Here is a 24,591-nt window from a genome sequence, read left to right as displayed (position 1 = left end):
AATGTGACTAAGAATGTGAAAATTTATGGAATTAATTTAAATAGCTACATGTGGCTAGTGCTACTGTATTTCCCAGTGCAATCTTGGAGCTACCTAGAAAAGAGTTAACAAACATATGGTGGGCTTTTAGATAAGCAACTCCATTACTATGGCCAGGGCTCCAAAGGAGTAGATGAAGGACAACTTTTAGTTTCCTGATAGTATTTATGGTTATTACTTTTGCATTATTTCCTTGTTATATTTGTGATTCCTATTGTGCAGTGGTTCTCAACCACAGGCAATTTTCCCCTCCAAGGAACATTTGGTAACGTCTGAAGACATTTTTAATTGTCATGACCGGGGGCATCCATCTAATGGATGCTAGGTTTAGGGATTCTTGGATCCAGGGATGGTACTAAATATCCTACAATGCATGGGACAGCACAACCTCCCACCCCAGGCCATAACAAAGAATCACCCAGCCCAAAATATCAATAGTGGGAAGGCTGAGAGAAACCCTGCGACAGTGTAACTTATTTTCTTATCTAATTACTAACTGGAGTGCCAAACACAAAGTTCATTTATAGTAATATTTTCTTCTGATATATCAGTTCAAATTAAGATGTTAAATGAACATAGTGTCACTGTACCAGATTGGTACGGATTTTTCTTTATAGGTACTCCTGATTAATCAGTGATAACTAGTTTTTATTAGTAATTGCCTCTGTATTATAAAGGAGACTAGAACATATTATAGAAGCAATAAAAGGCTGTAAAAATTATGTTCAGAAATATTATGTTTTAGAATTTTTTTCTGTTATCTATACCACTTAGCAATTTGTTTCCAATTCTTCCTCTGAATTAAAGAAGCTATTATTAAGATTCTAATAGCCTAAATAAGTTTTTACCAAAAATAAATTGGTTCTTTTATAAACTTATGATAGTTTTACCATACACTTTCCCCAATATTTCTGTTTAACCATGATGAATAACTATACAGAGGAATCACCCTAAAGTTATTATTAAATATTAAGATAAAAGTTTAACTGGAACCAAATGAATGAACTAAGGGAATCTATTTATTATAGCATAATTTGTATCACTATTTAACAGGTATCATTAAATATCTTATGCTAGCTAAAAATTAAGCCCAAATATATAGCACAGAACACATAACTGTTTTTCCTGAATTTCCATGGTAGGATTACATGATATATATTAAAGAACTCTTTTATAAAACAAAACAAAAACACCCCCAAAAAAGTCAACCAAGCCTTTCTGACTTTGAATGGAGGAAAAAAAACCCATCAGTTGTTCAGTCAGATCCAACTCAGATTTTTCTACCCCAAATCTAGGGTCATAGGTGCCTAAGGATTTGACCCAACCCAGGGCTTAGCAAAAAGTTTAAATTTTAAAAAATGGACTAGATATTTCTCTGCCCAGGTCCCTCCCGAAACCCTCCATCCAACCAAAAAAATTTTTGGCTTTAATAAATCAAATATTTAACCTATAAATTTGGCTTTACCTTCACTATAACATCAACTTTATAATGCTTTCTAGTCATTTTTTCAGTCATTTCTTTGGGCCCCTGAGCAGTTGAAGTTAAGATCGAGTCCATGCTCTTCGGGCAGCAGTTTCATCCTTGTTCTGTACATCTTGTATTTTCTGTGATAGAGTGGTGATATGAGTTGATTGCATAGTTACCGCAAAATAATGTAAGTGACTTCATGATATCAGAGGTGGTAACTAAGCAGCAACTCCACTGGAAACCATGGCATTTTGATGATCACACATTAATGGTGGGTAATGCACTAACCTCTCGACAATGCTAACTGTGCAGTTAATACAGATTATGAAAGGACAATGGTATGGTTGCAATACACTAATATGTAATACTTCATTATTGTGGCATTTAAATAACTTGAGATAAATGGATGCTCATTTTCAAAGCAGGAAGGATTTTCCTTTTAATGTTTTATTACAATGACTCTCTCTCTCCTGGGTATTGAATGGCAAAGAATGAATGATTACTGGAGCAAGCCGGATGCACTGGGCTATTCTAACTGATTTGGGGAACTGAATGTCATTCAAACCAGAAGCTGAAAATTATCTGCAACAGTTAAAATCTTAAAATAAAAAAATAACTATTTCTGATAATTTAATACTTAATATAATAGAATTTATACTACTCATTCTAATGAGAGAATATCTAATTTTTCATCATGACTAAATAATAAAAAACTACAGTGGAGTCACATCTTACTTGAGGATTAGGTTCTAAGTTGTGATTAAGGTAAGAATATCACAAAATCAAAATTACTCTTGAAAAATTCCTTTAATTACTGATAAAGTACAGTGTTTATGGGTTTGCATATGAAAGTATACATGTATATTTAAATGTATATAGAAATCTACACTTAAAGATGAAATAAACACAAATTTTATATCACTATTAAAATTATTTTTTCTTTCTAGAAGACCATGTAGAGATGAATTTATATTAGTAAAATATACATAGGATGCAACACCACTGTAGAGATTTCAGCTACTAAAATATGCAAGATCAATGATCAACTATATTATGTACACAAAATAACGAAGTTCCAGCTCTAAAATAACACATGAAACAGGCTAGCCCCGTGTCCATAAAGTTTCTTTTTTTTTCCATAAAGTTTCAAAGGAATAAAATATTCTATTATTTCAGAAAAATAAGGAAGTCATTATTTTAACATATTCTAAAATAATGACTCCAGTTCTGATATAATAATTTTTTTGGAGTAAGTTTCCTACTTTTAATGGTATTATAGAAGCATTTTCCCATGAGACACTCTTCTTATACCTTTAGCTACTAATATAAAGTATTAATGAAAAATTAGCTGGTATCAGTATTAATTTCATTACTTGACCTTTCATTCAAACACTAAGATGTAATGGTAATGAATTTAATGTAACATTTTATAATCTATATTTTCACAGATGATGTTACATGAATACACTTAAATTTTTTTTTCAATAAGAGCTTGTTATATTCATGCATTTTAAAGTTAAGTTGTTCCAAATGCTAATTAATTCACCTTTTATCTCTTTGGTGAATTTTACCCGATGAGAATCAGTCAGAGGTCTTGGTTGCTCATCAATATTATGAATGTCAAGAACTTCACACATGAACTGAATTACAGGTTGTGCTTTATAGAAGGCAGTGGCAGAAACTAAAAAGAAAAACACAAATAGTATGAATGTTTCCATAAAACGGATTCAGAAATTTGTGTTCAGTTTCCATAATTAATTACAGAGTTATATTTATCCTTTATGTATACTTATGTATATATAAAATACCATTTCTGAATTGAGTAGTTTCAATTGCATGGGTGTCTTAGTGGAAGACAGGCATGAGAAGAGAAAAGCCAAATTCTACAGTTTTTATAATCTAGCTTTCTTCATGGGCAACTAATACCATTCTCTACTACATGTACAGAGAAGTGTTCTGGGTATCAGACAAGACCTGAAAGGGACATATGCCAGAGCCCCTTAAGATGAAAAGATAAGGTATCATTTCTTAAAGCTTTCTATGCCACCCTGGCCTGTTAATCTATCCTAGTGAATGCTTTCCCTGTCTTGTAACAGATCTAAGACAGTGGGGGGGGGGGGGGGGGGGGGGGGGGAGAAGACAGTGGTATTACAGGTAATTGGTGTTAATCCAAACTATAGGAAGTAGTAAGTGAAGAGTATTTGCCCAATGTCATCCAGTTACAGCTGGTAGTTCTGATAGTCAACCACCATGATTTCTCAATCCTGGGCTTCAGAACTGGAAGAGCTTCACCAATGGTTAACCTGTTAACCATCACTCATTTAACACATACTTACTGGGGGCTAATAGGTGCTATAAAGGCACTGAGGATACAATGAAAAGCAAAATCAAAACCAGTAAGAAGTTAGCTACACACTATCATTTTATTTTTCTGCTTAAAAAACATCTCTATTGTCTGCTGAGCTAAGTATAAACATTTTACATGGTGTTTTCTTTCCATCTCCTTGATTTAAGGATTAAATGTCCTCCACAAAACATCCCTCACCTCTGGGAGGATGTTTATCAAGGCTTTAATAGTAGTTATCTCAGGATATGTGTGGGTGGTGAGGCTACTATGGATATTTTTTATTTTCTTCTTTTTAATTTTGTATCTTCATTTATTATACTGATGACTTATTACTTTTTCCTTTATTACAGAATATATATGAATGATGTCTCATCACAGAAAATTCAAATATCGATGTATAGAATAAAGATTTCCTTCCAACTCGACTTCCACCCCTCTTCAAGTATCTTTAAGAAATAACCATTATGGAGGCACCTGGGTGGCTCAGTGGTTGAGTGTCTGGCTTTGGCTTGGGGTGTGATACTGGGGTCCTGGGACTGAGTCCCGCATCAGGCTCCCCACAGGGAGTCTGCTTCTCCTTCTGCCTATGTCTCTGCCTCTCTCTGTATCTTTCATGAATAAATAAAATCTTAAAAAAAAAAAAAGAAAGAAATAACCATCATCATGGGGTGTCTGGGTGACTTAGTTGGTTAAGTGACCAACTCTTGGTTCCTGCTCATGACGTCCAGGTTGTGAGATGGAGCCTTGCATCTGCTCAGCGCTCAGTGCACCATCTGCTTGAGATCCTCTGCCTCTGTCCCTCCCCTAGCTAATGCAGGTGCATTCTCTCAAATAAATAAGTAAAATCTTAAAAAAAAAAATCATTATTAGTTAGGTATGTATATATCCTGCTATTTTGTTTTTTTTTCCTGATATTTTGATATGCACTTACAAAGATAAGAATGTACATGCTATTTTTTTTTTTTTAATTAAGGAAGTTCTCCACTCAATATGAGGCTTGAATTCACAACCGGAGATCAAGTTGCATGCTCTGTGACTGAGCGAGACAGGCGCCCCCATGCAACTTTTTTTTTTTTTACATGAGATCAGATAATAAACGTTCCGTGACTTGTTTTATTGTTTTTTAAATTAACAGTATGTCTTAGAGATCTTTCCATGTTGGTACATTCTTTTTAATGGCTTCATATTATTCCACAGTATTGATGCCTGATAATTGAGTATCTTTTGCTCTTAATAAAAAAGAACACAAATGGTAAAACATGAGAAGCACTATTATGGGCTTTGATCTTTTTTTCTCATTATAGATCTTATAGATCTATCTATCTATCTATCCACACACACACACATATATGGAACCATATCATTCTCTTTCACAGCTACACTATATCTTATTACATGGATATACTTCATGTTCCTAATGATGGATTAAGTTGATGTTTATTTATAAAAAAGATTTATTTATTCATGAGAGACACAGAGAAAGAGAGAGAGAAACAGGCAGAGGGAGAGAAGCAGGCTCCATGCAGGGAGTCAGATTCAGAACTTGATCCCAGGACTCTGGGCTCAACCATTGAGCCACTCAGGCGTCCCACATTGCTTTTTAATATTATAGAAAATTTTCTAAGAGATGTCCTCATATAATCTTTATACCCAAAGTGGGGTTTGAACTCAACACCCTGGGATCAAGAGTTGCATGTTCTTCCAACTGACCCAGCCAGGCACCCCAAATTGTATTAGCATTCTAGATCTCTTATTTGAATCCATAGTACTTTCAAATATGTATGTATTAGGGGCACCTGGGTGGTTCAGTTTGACATGGAGCTCCAGTGGCACAATCGGTTAGAGCACAGTACTTATCTGACAGTCAGTCTGCCTCTTAAGTTTTGGCTCAGGTCATGAGATCAAGTCCTTTCTCAGGCTCCAAGCTCAGCAGTGGAGTCTGTTTGAGCTTCTCTCTCTCTCTGCCCCTCCCCACTGTGTGCTCTCTTTCTCTCTCACAAACAAATAAATCTTAAAAAAAAAAAAAGTATACATCATGTTATTCTATTAAAAATGTGAGACTATTTCTGTGTAGTAAAAAAAGCTGAGAGGATGCATATCAAATAAGCACATACTGCTTCTGGGTTAATTTTTTAAAAGTAAATAGGTAAAGGTAAATAAATATGTGGTAAGTAACATGCTTCTTTGCCTTTCCTTTAACCCTACAGGTAAATTTTCTTCACTGGATTGGTATACTAGCATTCCCAACTAGTATGTAAAAACAAAACAAAACAAAACAACTAATATGTCTTACATCACTGAACTGTAACTACTAAAACAAACATTATTTATCTTTTTTAACATTCTTCAATTATTTTTCCTTACTGTTTATACCACTGTGTTTCTAATCATTTTATTGTTTATCATCTTTACTGTTTTTCATCTGGGCAATTCAGATGAAAATTAAAGTTAGTTAAAAAAAAAGTTCCAACAAAAAATGAGTTGAAATCAGTGATTACAGCTGAATTAGGAGCAAACTTCAATAAGCAAAGTTCTGCTTCTCTCCATCAAATCCTTAACATTTTATAAACCTACATGTATATGCATTTTATTCATTCTTGCTTTTTCAAAAATAAGCTAATTTTAATTGAAAAGAAATGTTTATGTTTGACATTTAAAAAAATATGTTAACAAAACATACCATTGTGGTGTAATTAAGGAAATAAGCATACAATTATATCTACAGATGATGGTCCCTAAAAGGCAGTAAATAAAATTCAGCACCATAGCTAATACTCAAACTGTATCAGGATCAAAAAAGAATTTCCTTAATTTGATAAAAGTTATCTATCAAAAATCTATGGTAAGTTCAACTTCATTTATTAGGAAGTTCTAGCTAGCGCAGTAATATAAGTTAGAGAAGTAAAAGGTAAAAAGACTGGAACAGGAAAATTATTATTCTTCACAATATATGACTATCTACACAGAAAATCCAATAAAATCTATAGATAAATTAGAGAATGAGAATTCAGCAAGGTTGCTACTTAAGATCAATATATAAAAATAAATGACATTCTTGTAAATACTGGCAAACAACTTAAAATGTAACAAAAAAGGGATCCCTGGGTGGCGCAGCGGTTTAGCGCCTGCCTTTGGCCCAGGGCGCGATCCTGGAGACCCGGGATCGAATCCCACGTCGGCCTCCCGGTGCATGGAGCCTGCTTCTCCCTCTGCCTGTGTCTCTGCCTCTCTCTCTCTCTCTCTGTGACTATCATAAATAAATAAAAATTAAAAAAAAAAAATGTAACAAAAAAATACAAGTCACAATTACAACAAAAAACAGAAGGACTTGGGATGGAATCCAAACAAGGTATGTATAAGACCTATAGAAGTAATAGGTATCCTTACTATTGGAAGATATTTCCTAAGATTTAAAAAATGTCATAATATACTCTATTCATGTAAATTATTCCTAAATTAATCTGTAGATTTAAAGCAATTTCAATCAAAATACTGACAGGATATAGCCCCCTTGACTTCTGGAAATTAAAAAGAAAATTCTAAAATTAACAACATAAGGCAACAAAACAAGAACAGCCAAGGCAATTTTTAAGACTAAGGTCTGCTCTATCATTCATCAAGATTTGTTAGAATCCCACTCAAGTCAAGACACTGTGAGGATAGAACACAGACCAGCAGAAGAGACTTGAGAGCCTACTATATACACTATATATAGTAAATATATATACAAAAAGAAATTTTTTGTATATATACAAAAAGAAATTCCTGTTGAGAAAATTAAATATAAAAAGAAAAATAAACATTTAGAAAAACTTATAGAATATCTTTATGATCCTGGAGGTAAGGATGGATTTCTTACCTAAAACAAGATACAAAAACTACAAACCAGGGATGCCTTGGTGGTTCAGTGGTTGAGCCTTTGGCTCAGGTCCTGATCCTGGGGTCCTGGGATAGAGTCCCACACTCTGCCTAGGTCTCTCTTTCTCTGTGTCTCTCATGACTAAATAAACAAAATCTTAAAAAAAAAAACAAAAACTACAAACTATTGAAACTATAACAATTTCTTAAAATACACAAACTATAAATGAGTAAAATTTTAAGAAAAAAAACTACGAAAGAAAACTGGAAGAAACATACAAAGTAAAACAAAACAAAAACCAATCAAATCCCCAGGCTATAGATTAGTAGAGGACATGTGTAACACCTGTAACAAATAATTACTATCCAGAATATGTAATGAGTTCCTACAAATCAAGATAAAACAATAAAAGTGGCAAATGATATCAGCTGGCATTTCATAAAAGAGAAACCTAAATGTCAAAACCTATAAATTTTCAGGAATTCTCTTATATGTTATTAAGGAAATACACGTAACAATACTGACTTATCATTTTACATCATTCAAGACCCAGAATACACACTGACAACAAGCCAATGGAAGAATGAAAGTTCTTGTATAGATTGTAGGCATATATTGATACAATTAATTAGGGGAGCAAACAGTTCATACAGCAAATCTCAAATATGCTTAGTTTTCAATCTAGCAGTTTCACTATATTGAAATACACTCTAGAAAGAAATTCCCTATCTGCAAAAGAAGGCATGAGTAAGTGTTTTTTCTTAACAGAAAAAGAAAACGAAACAACCAAGATATCCATTAGTAGAATGGATAAATTTAGAATATATGTATACAATTAAAACTGATTAGGCAGGTAATAAATAAAATTGAGGAATAAAATACAGATGCTACTGAGAGGACTTTGATGGAAAAGGAGATATTATCTACTACTTAGATTGCCAGGATCTAAATATGTGCAATTTATAAATACAGAAAAAAAAAAACCACAAAAAAGAGACTATGTTGAGAATACCAGTGGGATACTTTTAATTCATCAACACAGATCTCTGAATTTATTAAGGCCATTTAAATTTCATTAAGGGTTTATAATATACTCTACAATTCTCCTGTATCTTTTAATAGATTAATAAATAATAAAAATTTTTGTTGTTGGAAATGCATCCTTTAATTTTTTTACTGTTCGTTGCATGTTTGTTTTTTTAACTAAGTTCATTTTCGTATTTTAGAATAATGAAAAAAGGATAGGCTATAATATAAAATAGACACAGATTTTGATCCTAGGTCCAACACTTACTAATTATTATTTCTCTGAACATCTATTTGTTCATCTGTAAAATTAGAAGAATACCTACTACTCACAGCATTAGGGTAGAGATTCAATGCAAAGTACCTACTTGTACCCAGAACATGATAGAAACTCAATAGAGCTTCTTTCTGTTCTCACTTTTTTTTTTTTTTAAAGACTTTATTTATGTATTCATGAAGAGACACAGAGAGAGAGAGAGGCAGAGATACATGAAGAGGGAGCAGGCTCTCTGTAGAAGCCCAATGTGGGACTCGATCCCGGGATCCTGTCCTGAGCCAAAGGCAGACACTCAACCGCTGAGCCACCCAGTCATCCCATTCTGTTCTCATTTTTGAAGAACTGTCTACTCATGTCACTTGTTCACTGATAGATTTGTCTTAATTCTAGGCAAAACCATTTTGTTAATGTAAACTAACTCCTTGAAGAGATTTTATGGGAGAATGTTCCATGAAGAAGGGATTAGAATTCTTAAGTTTGGGGAAGTCTTGCTCAGTGGTTGAGCATCTGCCTTTGGCTCAGGTCGTGATCCTGGGGTCTGGGGATTAGTCCCATATCAGGCTCCCAATGGGGAGCCTGCTTCTCCCTCTGCCTATTTCTTTGCCTGTGTCTTTCATGAATAAATAAATAAAATCTTAAAAAAAAATTAAGTTTATGTTTTACCATTTCCAAAGCCAGAAAATAACAGATATGAAAAACAAATATTTGCCGTATTTAAAATAACTAAGAATACCAAATGAGTCCACGTCCAAATGAACAGTACAAGGTAGAGCAGTAAATAATATTGGTGCTGGTAAAAACATAATCACAATTATTTTTTAATGTACACCTACAACCTCCTAAGAGGTTCCATGGTATGGATGTTATCTGCCTCAATTTTACAGGCTTACTCCCATGGCTCTGAAAGTAGGAGATAAGAATTTAAGACTACTCATTACATAGTGCCTTTTTATGGTTATATGGTTTATAATTAGTAAGCACTTAAGAGACACCACATTAAACATCCTTGTATTCCCTATTATCACCTACCAAAATATTATTAACAGAGCACTCAGGAGATATTGACAGATTAAAGAATTGTTTTATTTTTTCTATTTTTAATATAATGTATCACATATTTAGTAAAGTATATAAAACACGAATGTGTCACTTAAAGTATTATACAGTAAGTATCTACAAAACCAGCAGTGGATCAACAACTAAATATTGCCAATATTCTAGAAATCTCTTCTCTAGCCCCTTCCCAGTCCTTAACTTCCTGTTTCCTTTAAAGGTAACCAAAGTCCTGGTTTCATGGTAATCATCTCCTTTTCTTTAAATTCAGAACATAACTACAGATTCCTAAATAGTTTGGTTATCTTAGTTCTTGAACTTTATGCAACTGGAAATATAAAGCATGTAGTCTTTTGAAACTGTTGCTAAGAACTGTCTCTAGCTCATTGATTTTAAAGTTTTTTTTTTTTTTTAAATTTTTTTTTAAATTTATTTATGATAGTCACAGAGAGAGAGAGAGAGGCAGAGACACAGGCAGAGGGAGAAGCAGGCTCCATGCACTGGGAGCCTGATGTGGGATTCGATCCCGGGTCTCCAGGATCGCGCCCTGGGCCAAAGGCAGGCGCCAAACCGCTGCGCCACCCAGGGAACCCCTAGCTCATTGATTTTAAATGTAAATAGTTTCTTCATTTCCACTTCTCTAACACTCTGGTAAAGAAATCTAGTTTACTGGGGTGTCTGTGTGCCTCAGCTGGTTGAGTGTCTGACTCTGGATTTCGGCTCAGATCATGATCTCAGGGTTGTGATATTGAGCCTCTGTGCTGGGCATGGAACCTGCTTGTGATTCTGTCTCTCACTGCTCTAAAAAAATAAATAAATAAATAAATAAATTAGATTTTTTTAACAGAGGGGAGAGAAGGAACAAGCAGGGGAGAAACAGACTCCCCGCTGAGCGGGGAGCCCGATGCGGGACTTGATTCTAGGACCCTAAGATCATGACCCGAGCTGCAGGCAAACACTTAACCAACTAAGCCACCCAGGTGCTTGCTTTTATATATATATATATATACACACACATACATATATATTATTTATTTATATTTACTATATAAACTACACACACACACACAGTTTACTATTCTAACATTGGACATTGGTGTTAGTACTTTCCTTAGTTACTAGAATATCATGAACATTCCTGTAATTGTGGTCTTTTTTGATGCACATATACATGTAATTTCTCTAGTAGAAAAGGCTCGAAGTAAAATTGCTGAGTCATGAAGGATATGTATCTCTAATTTTCCTAGACAAGGCCAAATTCTTTCAAAGTGGTTTTAATAACTGACCCTCTCATAGGTAGTGTATGTGATTTTTGTGCTCAAGTCTCACTGTCAGTACTGTGAGACTTGAATTTTAGTCTTTCTGTGGTTTATATAGGAATACCTTCCTTTTAAAAAAGGATTTTCAGCCTTACATATAATAAAATACACCTTAAGTATAAAGTTCAATGATTTTGAATATGTATACATTTATGCTATTACCACCCCAATTGCAAAAGAATTTTCCATCACCCCAGAATGTACTTTCCTGCCTCTATGCAATCAGTTCCTTCCACATCTGCCCTTAGCAAACACGCATCAGATTCCTTTCTTTTTTTTTTTTTTTTAATTTTTTAAATTTATTTATGATAGTCACACACAGAGAGGGAGAGAGAGAAGCAGAGACACAGGCAGAGGGAGAAGCAGGCTCCATGCACCGGGAGCCTGATGTGGGATTCGATCCCAGGTCTCCAGGATCGCGCCCTGGGCCAAAGGCAGGCGCCAAACCGCTGCGCCAGCCAGGGATCCCTCAGATTCCTTTCATAATAGATTAACTGGATCCAAAATTTTACATAAATGGAATTATGTATATAATTATATATATCATTTTAAGTTTGGCTTCCTTTGCCTGTTTTACTTAGTTGAGATTAGTTAATTAACTCCGATTCATATTGCTGCATAAATTAGTAGTTCTCGCTCTCTCTCTTTTTTAAAGTAGGCTCCATGTCCAGTGTGGAGCCCAATGCAAGGCTTGAATTTATGACCCTGAGATCAAGACCTGAGCTGAGATCAAGAGTCAGATGCATAACCAACTGAGCTGCCCAGGTGCTCCAGCACATTTTTCTAACTGCCAGGTAGTATTTCATTGTATGAGATTATAATTTGTTTCTCCAATCACTTGTTTTTTAGAGATTTGGGTCATTTCCAGTTTCTAGGTATTATGAAAATATTTTTTTTTAATTTTTATTTATTTATGATAGTCACAGAGAGATAGAGAGAGGCAGAGACACAGGCAGAGGGAGAAGCAGGCTCCATGCACCGGGAGCCCGACGTGGGATTCGATCCCGGGTCTCCAGGATTGCGCCCTGGGCCAAAGGCAGGCGCCAAACCGCTGCGCCACCCAGGGATCCCAGTTTCTAGGTATTATGAACAAGCATATATGCAAAGGAGGTCATACCAAGATTTGTGCACACACACAAACCTTGGTATGACCTCCTTTTTCATTTATCTTGGGGAAAGGCCTAGGAATAAAACTGGTGGGTCATAAGGCAAGAGCATGTTTAACTTTAAAACACTATGACAAAATATTTTTCCAAGTGGTTGTATAATTTACACTCCTACCATTTCCAGTTGCTCCACATCTTTGCCAACATTGGTATTGCCAGTCTTTTTAATTTAGCCCATGTAGTGGGTGTGAAATGATATCTCATTGTGGCTATTTGCATTTCTCAGATGAGCAATGATGTTTAACATCTTCTCAAGTGCTTACTTGCCATTCACACACATCTTTTGTAAAGTCCCTGATTTTTTGACCACTTTTTAAAATTGTCTAGTACAAGTTTTTCATATATTCTGGATACAAATCTTTTGTTTAGATATGTTTTGCAAATGTTTTCTCCCAGTAGTTGCTTGCCTTTTCATCTTAAGTGTTCTGAAGAGGTTTTCATTCCAAGGACATGAAATTGTTCACTCCAAGGACATGCATATTTTTCCTGTTTTCTTAGCAAATTCCCAGCTTTAGTTTTAGGTTTTGGCCTGTGATATATCTAGAATTTGGGTATGGTGTGAAGTAGGGGTTATGTTTATTTTTTTCATACACATATCCAGTTATTCTAACATGATTTAAAACTATCCTTTCCTCACTGAATTATATTGTCCCCTGTCAATTATCAATCAACCACATGAATGAGTCTATTTTTATATCTATTCGAATTGCTTCTCAGCCTATGATAATGTAAGATTAAGAATCTTAGAAAAAAAAGATCAAGTATCTTAGTATTTGAATCTATTCTATAACTCATTTTACAGGTCTTTCACCCCAATGTCACAGTTTTGATTACTATAGCTTTACAGTGTATCTTTAAAACCAGGTAGTATAAATCTTCCTACTTTGTGCTTCTTCAGAATGTTCTTGGTTATCCTAAGTTCTTTGTATTTTCATATAAATCTTAAGACTCAGTTTGTCAACTTAATATTTTTAAAAAACCTGATGAGATTTCCATTGGGACTATGTTGAGTCTATAGATCGATTTAGGGAGAATGGACTTTTTTTTTTAAAATGATCTATTATTGGGATCCCTGGGTGGCGCAGCAGTTTGGCGCCTGCCTTTGGCCCAGGGCGCGATCCTGGAGACCCGGGATCGAGTCCCACATCGGGCTCCCGGTGCATGGAGCCTGCTTCTCCCTCTGCCTATGTCTCTGCCTCTCTCTCTCTCACTGTGTGCCTATCATAAATAAATAAAAATTTAAAAAAAAAGATGAATAATAGATCATTTATTTTTTTTAAATTTTTATTATTTATGATAGTCAGAGAGAGAGAGAGAGAGAGAGAGAGAGAGAGGCAGAGACACAGGCAGAGGGAGAAGCAGGCTCCATGCACCGGGAGCCCGATGTGGGATTCGATCCCGGGTCTCCAGGATCGAGCCCTGGGCCAAAGGCAGGCGCTAAACCGCTGCGCCAACCATGGATCCCTTATTCATCTATTCTGAAGAGAGAGACAGAGAGACTCCTGTGTGAGTGGGGGAGGTGGTATAGAGGTAGAGGGAAAGAAATCCCCAGACTCCTTGCAGAGAGCAAAGCCTGAGGTGGGGCTTGATCCCAGGACCCAGAGATCGTGACCCAAGCTGAAACCATGAGTTGGATGCTCAACCAACTGAGCCACCAGGAGCCCCATAGGAAAAATGGACATCTTAACAATCTGAGTGTTCTGGGCAGCCCTGGTGGCTCAGTGGTTTGGTGCTGCCTTCAGCCCGGGGCGTGATCCTGGTGTCCTGGGATCGAGTCCCATGTTGGGCTCCCTGCATGGAGCCTGCTTGTGTCTCTGCCTCTAATAAATAAATAAAATCTTAAAAAAACAAAACAAAACAAAAACAATCTGAGTGTTCTGATCCAAGGACATGGTATCTTTCTCTATTTATATCTTCCTTATTTTTCTCAGGAATGATCTGTAGCTTTCAGTATAGAAGCTTTGCATATCTTTCTTTAAATCTATGCCTAAGTATTACATTTTTGGTATTATTAGGAATGGTACTTTAATTTTCTAATTGCTGAATGCTGGTATTATTTCTTGTTATACTGCTTGTATGGATTTTTGTATATGTTGTTAGTATTCTGTGTCCTTGCTAAATTCATCTATTAATTCTAGCAGGGTTTTGTTTGGGAGAGGGGGTAGCTTAGCATTTTTTAATGTAGAGAATTATGTCTCCTCCAAAGAGGGATAGTCTTATTTCTTCCCTTACAATATTATGTCTTTATTTTATTTCATTTTTTTACCACACTGCATTAGTTTGGACCTCTAGCACAATATTGAATCAAGTAGTGAAAAGTATCTTTGCCTCGTTCTTGAGCATTCAATCTTTGTACCTTTTATGATGATGCTTGTTATGTTTTTCTAGGTGCTTTTATCAAGTTGAAGAAGTTTCCTTTTATTGTTAGTTTACTGCAAATTTTTGTTATGAGAACGTTAAAATGTATCAAATGATTTTTCTATTGAGTGGGTTATACTGTTTTTGTCAAGTGTCTATCACAAGTATACTCTAGCCGCATAAAACGAGTTGGAAAGTTTTTCCTCTGTTTTCTGATTTTGTGAAAGATTGGTACTATTTTTTCCTTAAATGTTAGATAAAATTCATCAGTGAAATCACTGGAGTTTTCAAGGGATTATGAACTTAATAGATACAGAGCTATTCAGATTACTCTTTGAAATCAATTTTTGTAAAGTTTTGGTAATCAAATAATTGATATAAATTCCATAATGTTTCCTTACTAATCTTTCAATTCTGAGGAATCTTTAGTGATACCCTCTCTTTCATTCCTAATACTAGGAATCTGTTTTTCCTATTTTCTTTGATTTGTTTTGCTAGGATTTTATTAATTTTATCAAAAGAACCAATTTCTGGCTTCATGCATTTTATGTACTGTTTTCTATTTAATTTTTTGCTCTGACTTTATTATTTCTTACCTTCTACTTAACTTGGATTTTTCTTTAGCTTAAGATAGAAACTTTGTGTGATACCTAGCCTCAAAGATGTCCCTAGTAAGTGTCTTTCCTACACTGAATATGCATAACTAATGGGATATTATTAAAATGGCAGAATGTAACTTTCAATGCTAGGCCTTAAAATCATTATTATGGATTACCTGCTCCAGAGAAAGATACCCACAATATTGTGAGGACACTTAATCAAACCTATAGAGTTTTCCATGTGGTAGGAAACTAGGACTTCATCACAAACTTGTTATCAACTGAGTTTTATAGATATTAAACAAGACTTAATCATCCATGTAAACATTTATTAAATACCTACTCTTCATGGTCTCCCTTATGGGTTCAAATTTAGAGATGACCCAGACAAAGCCTCTGCACTTTAAAAATAGATTCTGGGTTAAAATAGATTAAAAAACAAGAAGCTCATTTCATTCCTTCCCCAATCCCCAAACTCCACTATAACTATGGTGAGGAATTTTAAAATAATCTTAGAAGGAGTGAACAGAAAAGAGGAAATCCATCAACATTTTAGAAGATGAAAAGCAAGTGGACAATAACTGACATAGTAGATCCAAGAAAATGAAATCTCAAGGTAGCTCTGTTGAGAAAGATAAGAACCAATGGCATTTACACTATAAAATCTTCAAAAGGCATGAGAAGTGGCAGCACTAAGTGCCTCTGAACTGGTGACAGAATGGGGGAGATGCAGAAAGATAAAGAGGAAAGCTGTTTGTGAAACAGGTAGAGTCCTAGATCCCTTGTCTAGCTCCACATTGCTGAACAACCATCCCTTTGTCATCCCTGCATGAATCTGGAGGTTTATTCTCTGGGAAAAATAAAGGAAAGGCTCTTTGGAGGGAGCATGTCAGGCACAGTTGAAGGCATAGGACTGCACCAAAAACAAGGGATTAGATAGCTATAAACATTAAATGCTGAATGTAGACATTCTCCCAAACAGAATGTCCAATTTGGCTTCCAGAATGTAGACCATGAGATTGTTACTCTTGAGGTAGGAGCTCAGAACACTCATCTCTGACCAGCCAAGCAAAGAGATTTGAGGATACAAATGTAGGTCCCCTAACATCAGCGCATTGAAATCACCCCACGATGAAGCTCACCCCACAGATGCACTGATGCATTCAGAGTATCTAGTCAGTGTTTTAGACTCCCTATGAATCATGAGTAGATACTCAAGGATAGCGTATTATCTGAGGAAAGCCTCCAATATGGAAGATAAGAGATCAAAACAAAAGGAATTTGGGTGAAGCATAAACATGTACTGAAAAAAGAAAGCTCCAGAATAAATTATTCTCAGTGAGCTAAGAGAGGATACTGCAACTGTGAAACAAGAATAGTACAGCACAACATTTAAGGAAAAAAACAAAAAACAAAAACCAAAAAAAAACTACTAGAAGAACATTAAGAGCAGAAATGAAAAAGTGAATAAAGGGTTAAAAGATGAAGTTGAGGAAATTTTCCAGAAGGTAAAGCAAATTAAATGAAACAAAGACAATGGATACATACGTAAAATAAGTACATTTTATGGTATGTACAAAAAAAATCTCACTAAAACTCTTTAAAAAATGGAGCACTGCTTTCAAATCTGTGAAGGAATATTATTTCCAACACAGAAACTCAGCTAAACTACCATTTAAATTTGTTTTCAAGTGTGTAAAGTGTCACAATATTTGCCTGTTGTGTACCCTTTTCTCATAAAACTTTTGAACATTAAAAAAAGGGCAGGAGAAGAAAAAGGATGTAGGAAACAGAAGATCAATAAAGGAAAAATACAAAATTCTCCACAGGGTTAGTGATGTGTGATCCAAGAGGACGGCTCAAACATAAACTTGTACGAAATATGAAGGGCAAACTCACTGAGACTGAAATAGGGTGAATTAAAAACAGAGTGGATGGAGACTGTCACTGAGATTTCTGCTGCCATTATTTTGCTTTTGTAATGTGAGGATAGTCTAGGTAAGCCTGACACAGATATATTTACCTTGCTTAGCTAGACCATATGGTGAAAAGTTCCTGTCCTGCTGCCTGAAATCAGACTCTCATTATACCCTCAAGAAATGTTCTGCTTTCATCTACTGCTGAGAAAACTCATTTTAATATTATAAATTATTTCTTAGTCTTAGAGATCTTATACCTGAACTCAAACATATGAAGCAAACGACACTATTATTGTGATTAATAAATTACTTAATACAAATATGTTTTCCTTGCAAACGAAGCATATTCTGGGTGAACTTCTCTGACTCTTATGCAGAATAAATTACAATTACTAAATTCTACAACAATATATATATATTCCATTTTCTTTTAGGAGTAAATAGTGACTGTTTTACAGAAGGATACTCTTACTGTAAAGCACAGAAAGTAAATAAAAATAACAATGTTTTTCAATTCAGATGTTCCTGGGTCTGAGATCTGTCTGCCCAGAATCTTGCTTCTTAGGGATGCAGTATAGAGTTATGAATATTAAGGACATGACTTTGGAGTCAGAAGCTGGCTTCTATCATTTAAAAGTAAACTGTGAATTTGAGCCTTAAATATAAGCTACAGTTTTATTCAAAATAGGTTTAATAGGTTATATTACATTGTTAAAATCAAAAGCAAATGAATACCAGCCTTGAAAATTCCCTGAGCAGACAAAACCAGTTTAGTCATACAAGCAAAGCTTAATGTAGCTTATCTCACAAGCCCAACTTGGTCTGGGTCATTTCTTGCTCATGTCTCTGAAAATCATAAGCAAAACTTACATTGTTTCCCAAGATTAATAACCACTGACCAACTCCCTACCATTTAAGAAAAATTTAATATTATAAACAATCACTGAGGAATTACTGCTTTCTCTCCATATAAACTGTTTTATGATATTTTCCTGAGCGTCATTCCATGTTTTGGGTTGAATGCTCCCAGTATGCAAACTGTTTTTGGTGTGTGCACAATAAACTTTTATTAATTATTACTATGGTAATTCATTGATTTTTCTTCTGTTATTTCTGAACTTTTCACAAACACATAAATTATTTAATATAAATATTAAACTATGTGAACTTTAGAAAGAGAAAGCCAATTTAGAGAGAGAAAGTTTACACAGATTTTCTCTCTCTAAACTTAACTCATACAACTGTGGTAGAGTTCATATGAGATAATTAATGTAAAATGCTTAGGATTCTATCTGTTATATAATGAGTGGTAAATAAAACTATTTTAAGGGAAATACAACTAATAAATACCAATTCACTGTGATGGTCTTAAAAATGCAAGCTGCAAATGAGTTTGGCTTAAATGCAGGCTAAACTAAAAATATATTCTCACATATCTTCCAATCCAAGTTATCAGTGATAGTAAGGTACATCAATATTTTATGTATCCTAAAAAAGAAACATCAATTAAAGTGTGACAAACCATCAACTGCAAGACATCTCCCAATTTCAGAGATGACGAAATGTGAAGAAAAAATATTTTTGAATCTTAGATTGGTAAAATTACAGTAAGTTTAACTACATAGTTGAGAAAATATTAAATACCACAAAAGCAATCATTTTGAAGACAAGATTAAGTCACATCATTAGAATTAAATTTCTCTCTGTTTTAGAGTAATTTTCACACTTCCTTTTTTTCTTCCACTACCAATTTCACCTAGAGGTAGGTAATCTGTCACTTTGGAGACTAAAATGGATTCCTGTTATGTGCTCCCATTGTACTCAGCACTTCCTCTTCATAATACTTGTATTGCTCAATACTAGTGTTTTCCAGTAGATTTCAAGTTCAACAAGCGCTGTTTTGTTCAGAACAATATACCAAGCTCAAGGGATGCAAATTCAAATCACACAAAAACAAAAAAGGGAAACATAAACAAGTAGGCTGGTGAGCGCAATATTTTCACTCATTATTTTTCATAGCAGTACTACATTTTACTGGCAATTAAAACTTTTAGGCTTTATTTTCATTTCACTAACATACCATAGATCTTTTTTAAAAAATGCTATTTTCTGACTTCTTTACTTCACAATGGCACCATAAGTTATTTACACTTTGTTCACAAAAAATTAACATACTCTCACATTTTTCTTGAAACGTGCAGCCCTTTATCTCTTCTCTCTATGCCAACCAACCTATTCCATTCTTCTTCCTTCTTCCTAAAGGTAACCACTATCCTCAAATTGGTGTGCATTTGTCTCATCTATGTTTTTCACAGTTTTACTGCATATTTATGTACTCAGTATAAATTTGTTTTAAATTTACATAATAACCTATCCTTTTAATATCTGCTACCCCTTCAACACTGTTTTTGGGGCAGCCTGGATGGCTCAGCGGTTTAGCACCGCCTTCGGCCCGGGGCCTGATCCTGAAGACCCAGGGTCAAGTCCCACGTCAGGATCCCTGCATGGAGCGTGCTTCTCCCTCTGCCTGTGTCTCTGCCTCTCTCTCTCTGTGTGTGTGTGTCTCTCATGAATGAATAACATCTTTAAAAACAAACAAAAACAAAACAAAAAAACCCACAGTTTTTAATGATAATCTATGTTGATATCTGTAGATCTGGTTCACTCAAATTTAGTTGTCATACAGTACACCACAATATCATATAATAATATATGTACTCATTCAGAATGCTTTCCAAGGAAACACTGATAATTAGGCTGATTCCAATTTTCTATTAACAAATAATGCTTCAAGTACATATGCAAGCTTATGGCATGCTACGGATTTTAAGATATGTACAATTTCATCTTTTCTAGATACGGAAAACTGTTCTCCAAGGTTGCTGTACCAAATCATACTCTGACAGTGTGTGAGTTCCTTTACTTTGGTATCCTCACCAACATTTGATATAAGACTTTAATTTTTACAAACCTGATGGGTATGAAATGTAATCTTTTATATTTCATTTGCATTTTCCTGATTACTAATGAATGAGAATCTGATATTCATGTGTTTACTGGTCATTTGGGTTTCCTCTTTTCTGAACTACCTGTTTTCCTACTGATCTATCCTTATTTTTATAAAGCTCTTGGGTGTATTTGCTGCAAATATTGTCCTAGTATTTTAATTAACTTTATGATTATCTTTATAACATACAAGTTTAAAAGTTTGATGCAGTCAAGCTTGTATTATCTTTTATAATTTACATTTTGTATTTTGTCCAACATTAGAAATATTCTATTTTTTTTCTAAAAGAATTTTAAAGTTTTGTATTATGGCTTTAGGATTAAAATACACCTAGAAATAGGGGTGCTTGGGTGGGTCAGGTCATTATCCTAGGGTCCTGGGATTGAGCCCTGCATTAGGCTCCCTGCTCAGCGTGAAGCCTTCTTCTCCCTCTCCCTCTTCCCCTCCTCCTTCCCCTGCTCTCTCAAATAAATAAAATCTAAAAAAAAAAAAACAAAAAAAAAACCTAGAAATAGATTTTGAACATGACGTGAGATGTGTTTAATTTATTTTTTCATGTAGTTAACTTTATAAACACCATTTATTAAACATTCTTTCTTCAATGATATGAAATGCTGCCTGACATTTTACTAAGTTTCCATATACACATGGCTTATTTCTAGGCTCTGTATTCTGCTTCATTGATCTGTCCCTGTGCTTAAAGCAATGTGGAATAATAATCGTTATAGTTTTTTTATTTTTTTATTTTTTAAAGATTTATTTATTTATGATAGACACAGAGAGAGAGAGAGAGAGAGAGAGGCAGAGACACAGGCAGAGGGAGAAGCAGGCTCCATGCCAGGAGCCTGATGTGGGACTCGATCCCGGGACTCCAGGATTGCGCCCTGGGCCAAAGGCAGGCGCTGAACCGCTGAGCCACCCAGGGATCCCTCATTATAGTTTTAAAATAAAGAGGGGAATTCCTCCTTCTTTATTTTTTTTTAAAATTATATTGGCTATTCTTGGCATTTATTTTTCCATATAAGCCTTAATAGGGATGCCTGGGTGGCTCACTGGTTAAGTGCCTGCTTTCGCAGCCCAGGATGTGATCCTGGAGACCCAGGATCCAATCCCACATCGGGCTCCTTGCACGGAGCCTGCTTCTCTCTCTGCCTGTGTCTCTGCCTCTCTCTCTCTATGTCTCTCATGAATAAATAAAATCTTAAAAAAAAAAAAGCCTTAATATTTACTTATCAAGTTTTATGATATACTCTATTTGAATTTTATTTAAAATTTCATTTAGAGATTAAATTGTAGAAAACTGACATCAAATTGAGTCTTCCTAATTTCATTCATTTAGATTTTCTCTTATGTCTTTCAATCAAATTTTTTATTTTAGAAACCTCTCAAAAATCTCTTACTCCTGTGTACCTCCTTTTCAATCCAAACTCTTGATCTCATCGTATTTGTTAAAGCTTGGCTAAGGCATCACATACTCTTCCAAATATTCTTCTAACTTTCTAGGATGATTTAGATGTTCCTCCTCTATGCTCTTAGTTTTACCTATTCATTCTTTCCTTAATATGACCCCAAATTGTGCTAAGCATGGAGGGTACATACACTGGTGAATAAGATGGACAATCCCTAGCTCTGTGGAGTTTTCATTCTAACAGGAGACACAGAACAATAAACAGTTATAATTCCAAGTGACATGTGCTATATTAGAGGGGGAGTACACTGTGCTGTGGGAATACATAAAAGAAATACCTAACTCAGACTTGGGGGATGGCTGGATGTGGGGGGGAGAAGGGTGTCAAATACTGCTTCTCAAGGAAGTAACGTGTAGAGTGAAACCTGTAAGAAGAACAGAAGTTAGCAAACACAAAACAACTAAAATATCATAGTCCTGACATCCTGGCTTTACTCTTGATTTTACTGGAAAAGCTCCCACTGCTTAACTGTGAAATCATCTAATCTTTGAATATGTTTCCTCCCTTGGCCTCCGTTACACCACTTTTTTTGGATCTCATACCACCTGTGATAATCATTAACTGCTCACTGGTGCTTCTTCCTTCCTTAAATGCCACTATTCCCCTATGGCTTTATCCTCCTCATTCCTGTTTTTTATCTAAATATTATTCCTAAAGAAGTTTTTTCATTTCTACAGTTTCAAATATGGATTTATATACTGAAGTGTTCTCTAACTTTTGCTTCCACCATCACAGATTTTCATATATGCATTTCTAACTGCACAGTAGTATCTATCCATATGTCTGTCCCATAGGCTCTCCAAGCTTTGGACATATTAACATTCGATCTATTTAATATATGATGCATATCGCCAACTAATCAGCAACAGCAGATCTATCTTCCAATTCAATTGCCAGCATCACCATTCACACTTAGAATGAATCACTATTCTGACTGTATGTTGGTGAGTATGCCCTTCTTAGAAGCTAGTTTATAATACAGCAGTCACAGCCTGAAGGGTTGGGAACATGAAGGTTGTTTCAAAGACTGAATAACTTTGCAGGGCACATATGTTTTTGTTTTTTTTTTTTAATTCATTAACTTGGCAGGGCTACTAGTTGTCAGCTATTCAAACATTAATCTAGTTATTGCTGTGAAAGTGTTTTATAGATGTAATTAAAATCCACAATCAGGTGACTAAGTAAAGGAGATTATCCTGGATAATCTGGGTGGGCTTCGTTCAGTCAGTTGAAAGGCTTTTAAAGCAAGGCTGGTGCTTTCCCAAGAGAGACAGAAGAGGATTTCCACCTGCGAAGAACAGCCTCAGCTCATGCCCATGAGTCCCAGTCTGTCCTTCCTGACAGCCTATTGTAAGGATTTCAGACTTGCCTTCCTAATCCCTACAAACTGTGTAAGCCAAATCTGTATATATAGATCTCTCACTGGTTCTGTCTCTTTGGTTGAACCTGACAGATATACCAGGTTTATAGTTTATTTCCAAAAACAATTTCTTCAAAAACCTAGTAAACCTTCTGATCTACTCATTTCCAATCAGTTCCATGTGCCAGTAACTATACCCAAAGTTTTTTTCTGGACATGGGTCTTAAACCTACTTTTTCAACTTATTCCTTATAATATGGTTCCTTTCTCTCCATCCCACATTAGACCATCACCATCTCTTACCTGAACTAGTGATTGAAAAAGCCTCCTAACTGGCTTCTGAGATTAGTTTTTTCTCCTCTATCTATTCTCCACACTGCTGCCAGAGGTCTCTTTCTGGAAAACAAATATGATCATGTCACTATCCTTCTTAAAAACTTTTCAAGTCTCTCTACCTACAGAATAAATTTGTTTTCTATTTCATTAATTTCTGTTTTTAACTCTTATTTCCTTCTATTTGCCTTGCATTTATTTTTTATTTTTATAACTTATTGAGATGAACACTTAGGTCATTGATGCTTTTCTTCTTTTCTAATAGGCATTTTAAGGTTTTAGATTCTCTCTAAGCATTGCTTTAGCTAATCATACCAAGTTCTGATATGTATTATTTTCATTATCCTTAAGTTTAAAATACGTAAAATTTTCTTTGTGATTTATCTGACCAATGGGTTATTTATATATTATTTAATAATATCCAAAGCTAGACTTTAAGTTCCTGTAGGAAAATAGCAATTTACTTCCAAATTTTCCTACTTTCCTCCTAGAACCCAATACAACAAAGAGAATGTTTTTAAAAAGAAAAGAAAACCTTTCTACATATTTGGTGAACCCAGGAGACAATAAAAATGGAAATGCCAAATTATAAGTAAAAATGGCCCAAAGTACTAGGGGCTGGTAGAGCCTTTGCAGGGGAGAGGACAAGTATGAAAACAGCCTGGCTGGGGAATAGCAAATTTTCACTCCCAGAAAGAGAGGATCCTATCCTAAGTGGGAACTACAATGTTTAGAACGGAGACTGACCAGGGGAATCTCAGAAGTAAGTAGAAAAAGGAGGTGTAGAAGTGCCATGAGAATGAGGAGAGGGTGGTCTAGAAGCGACAGATCTCAGATACTATGACTCCTCTAAAAGTAAGCCAAGTACTTTTCATCTGTCATTTCAAACTTAAATGTTCAAAGAATGCCACGAAGAACTCCTATATACCCTTCACAAATTCTCTATTAATATTTGAGCAGAGAAACCTGGGACCACCCTGCTCCCAATGTCC

At 35.1% G+C, this 24,591-nt stretch overlaps 1 protein-coding gene across 4 annotated transcripts in view; it reads right to left on the bottom strand.

Moving 5' to 3' along the window:
• The window catches only part of AGO3 (argonaute RISC catalytic component 3), a 123,837-nt gene that overhangs the window by 43,799 nt on the left and 55,447 nt on the right, over positions 1 to 24,591 (bottom strand). For 2 of the 4 annotated variants that reach the window (XM_041738193.1, XM_041738194.1), the window contains exon 6: positions 3,054 to 3,188. In XM_041738193.1, coding sequence (XP_041594127.1) covers positions 3,054 to 3,188 — 135 coding nt within the window. Of the gene's footprint in view, positions 1 to 3,053; positions 3,189 to 22,188; positions 22,271 to 23,569; positions 23,661 to 24,591 lie in introns of those variants that run through there. The other 2 variants (XM_041738195.1, XM_041738196.1) reach the window with 2 other exon arrangements.

This window comes from Vulpes lagopus, chromosome 23, assembly GCF_018345385.1.
Source record: "Vulpes lagopus strain Blue_001 chromosome 23, ASM1834538v1, whole genome shotgun sequence".
Taxonomy (NCBI): Eukaryota; Metazoa; Chordata; class Mammalia; order Carnivora; family Canidae; genus Vulpes; species Vulpes lagopus.
The sequence above is the reverse complement of the archived record's forward strand: the minus strand, read 5'-3'. Positions and strand labels throughout refer to the sequence as shown.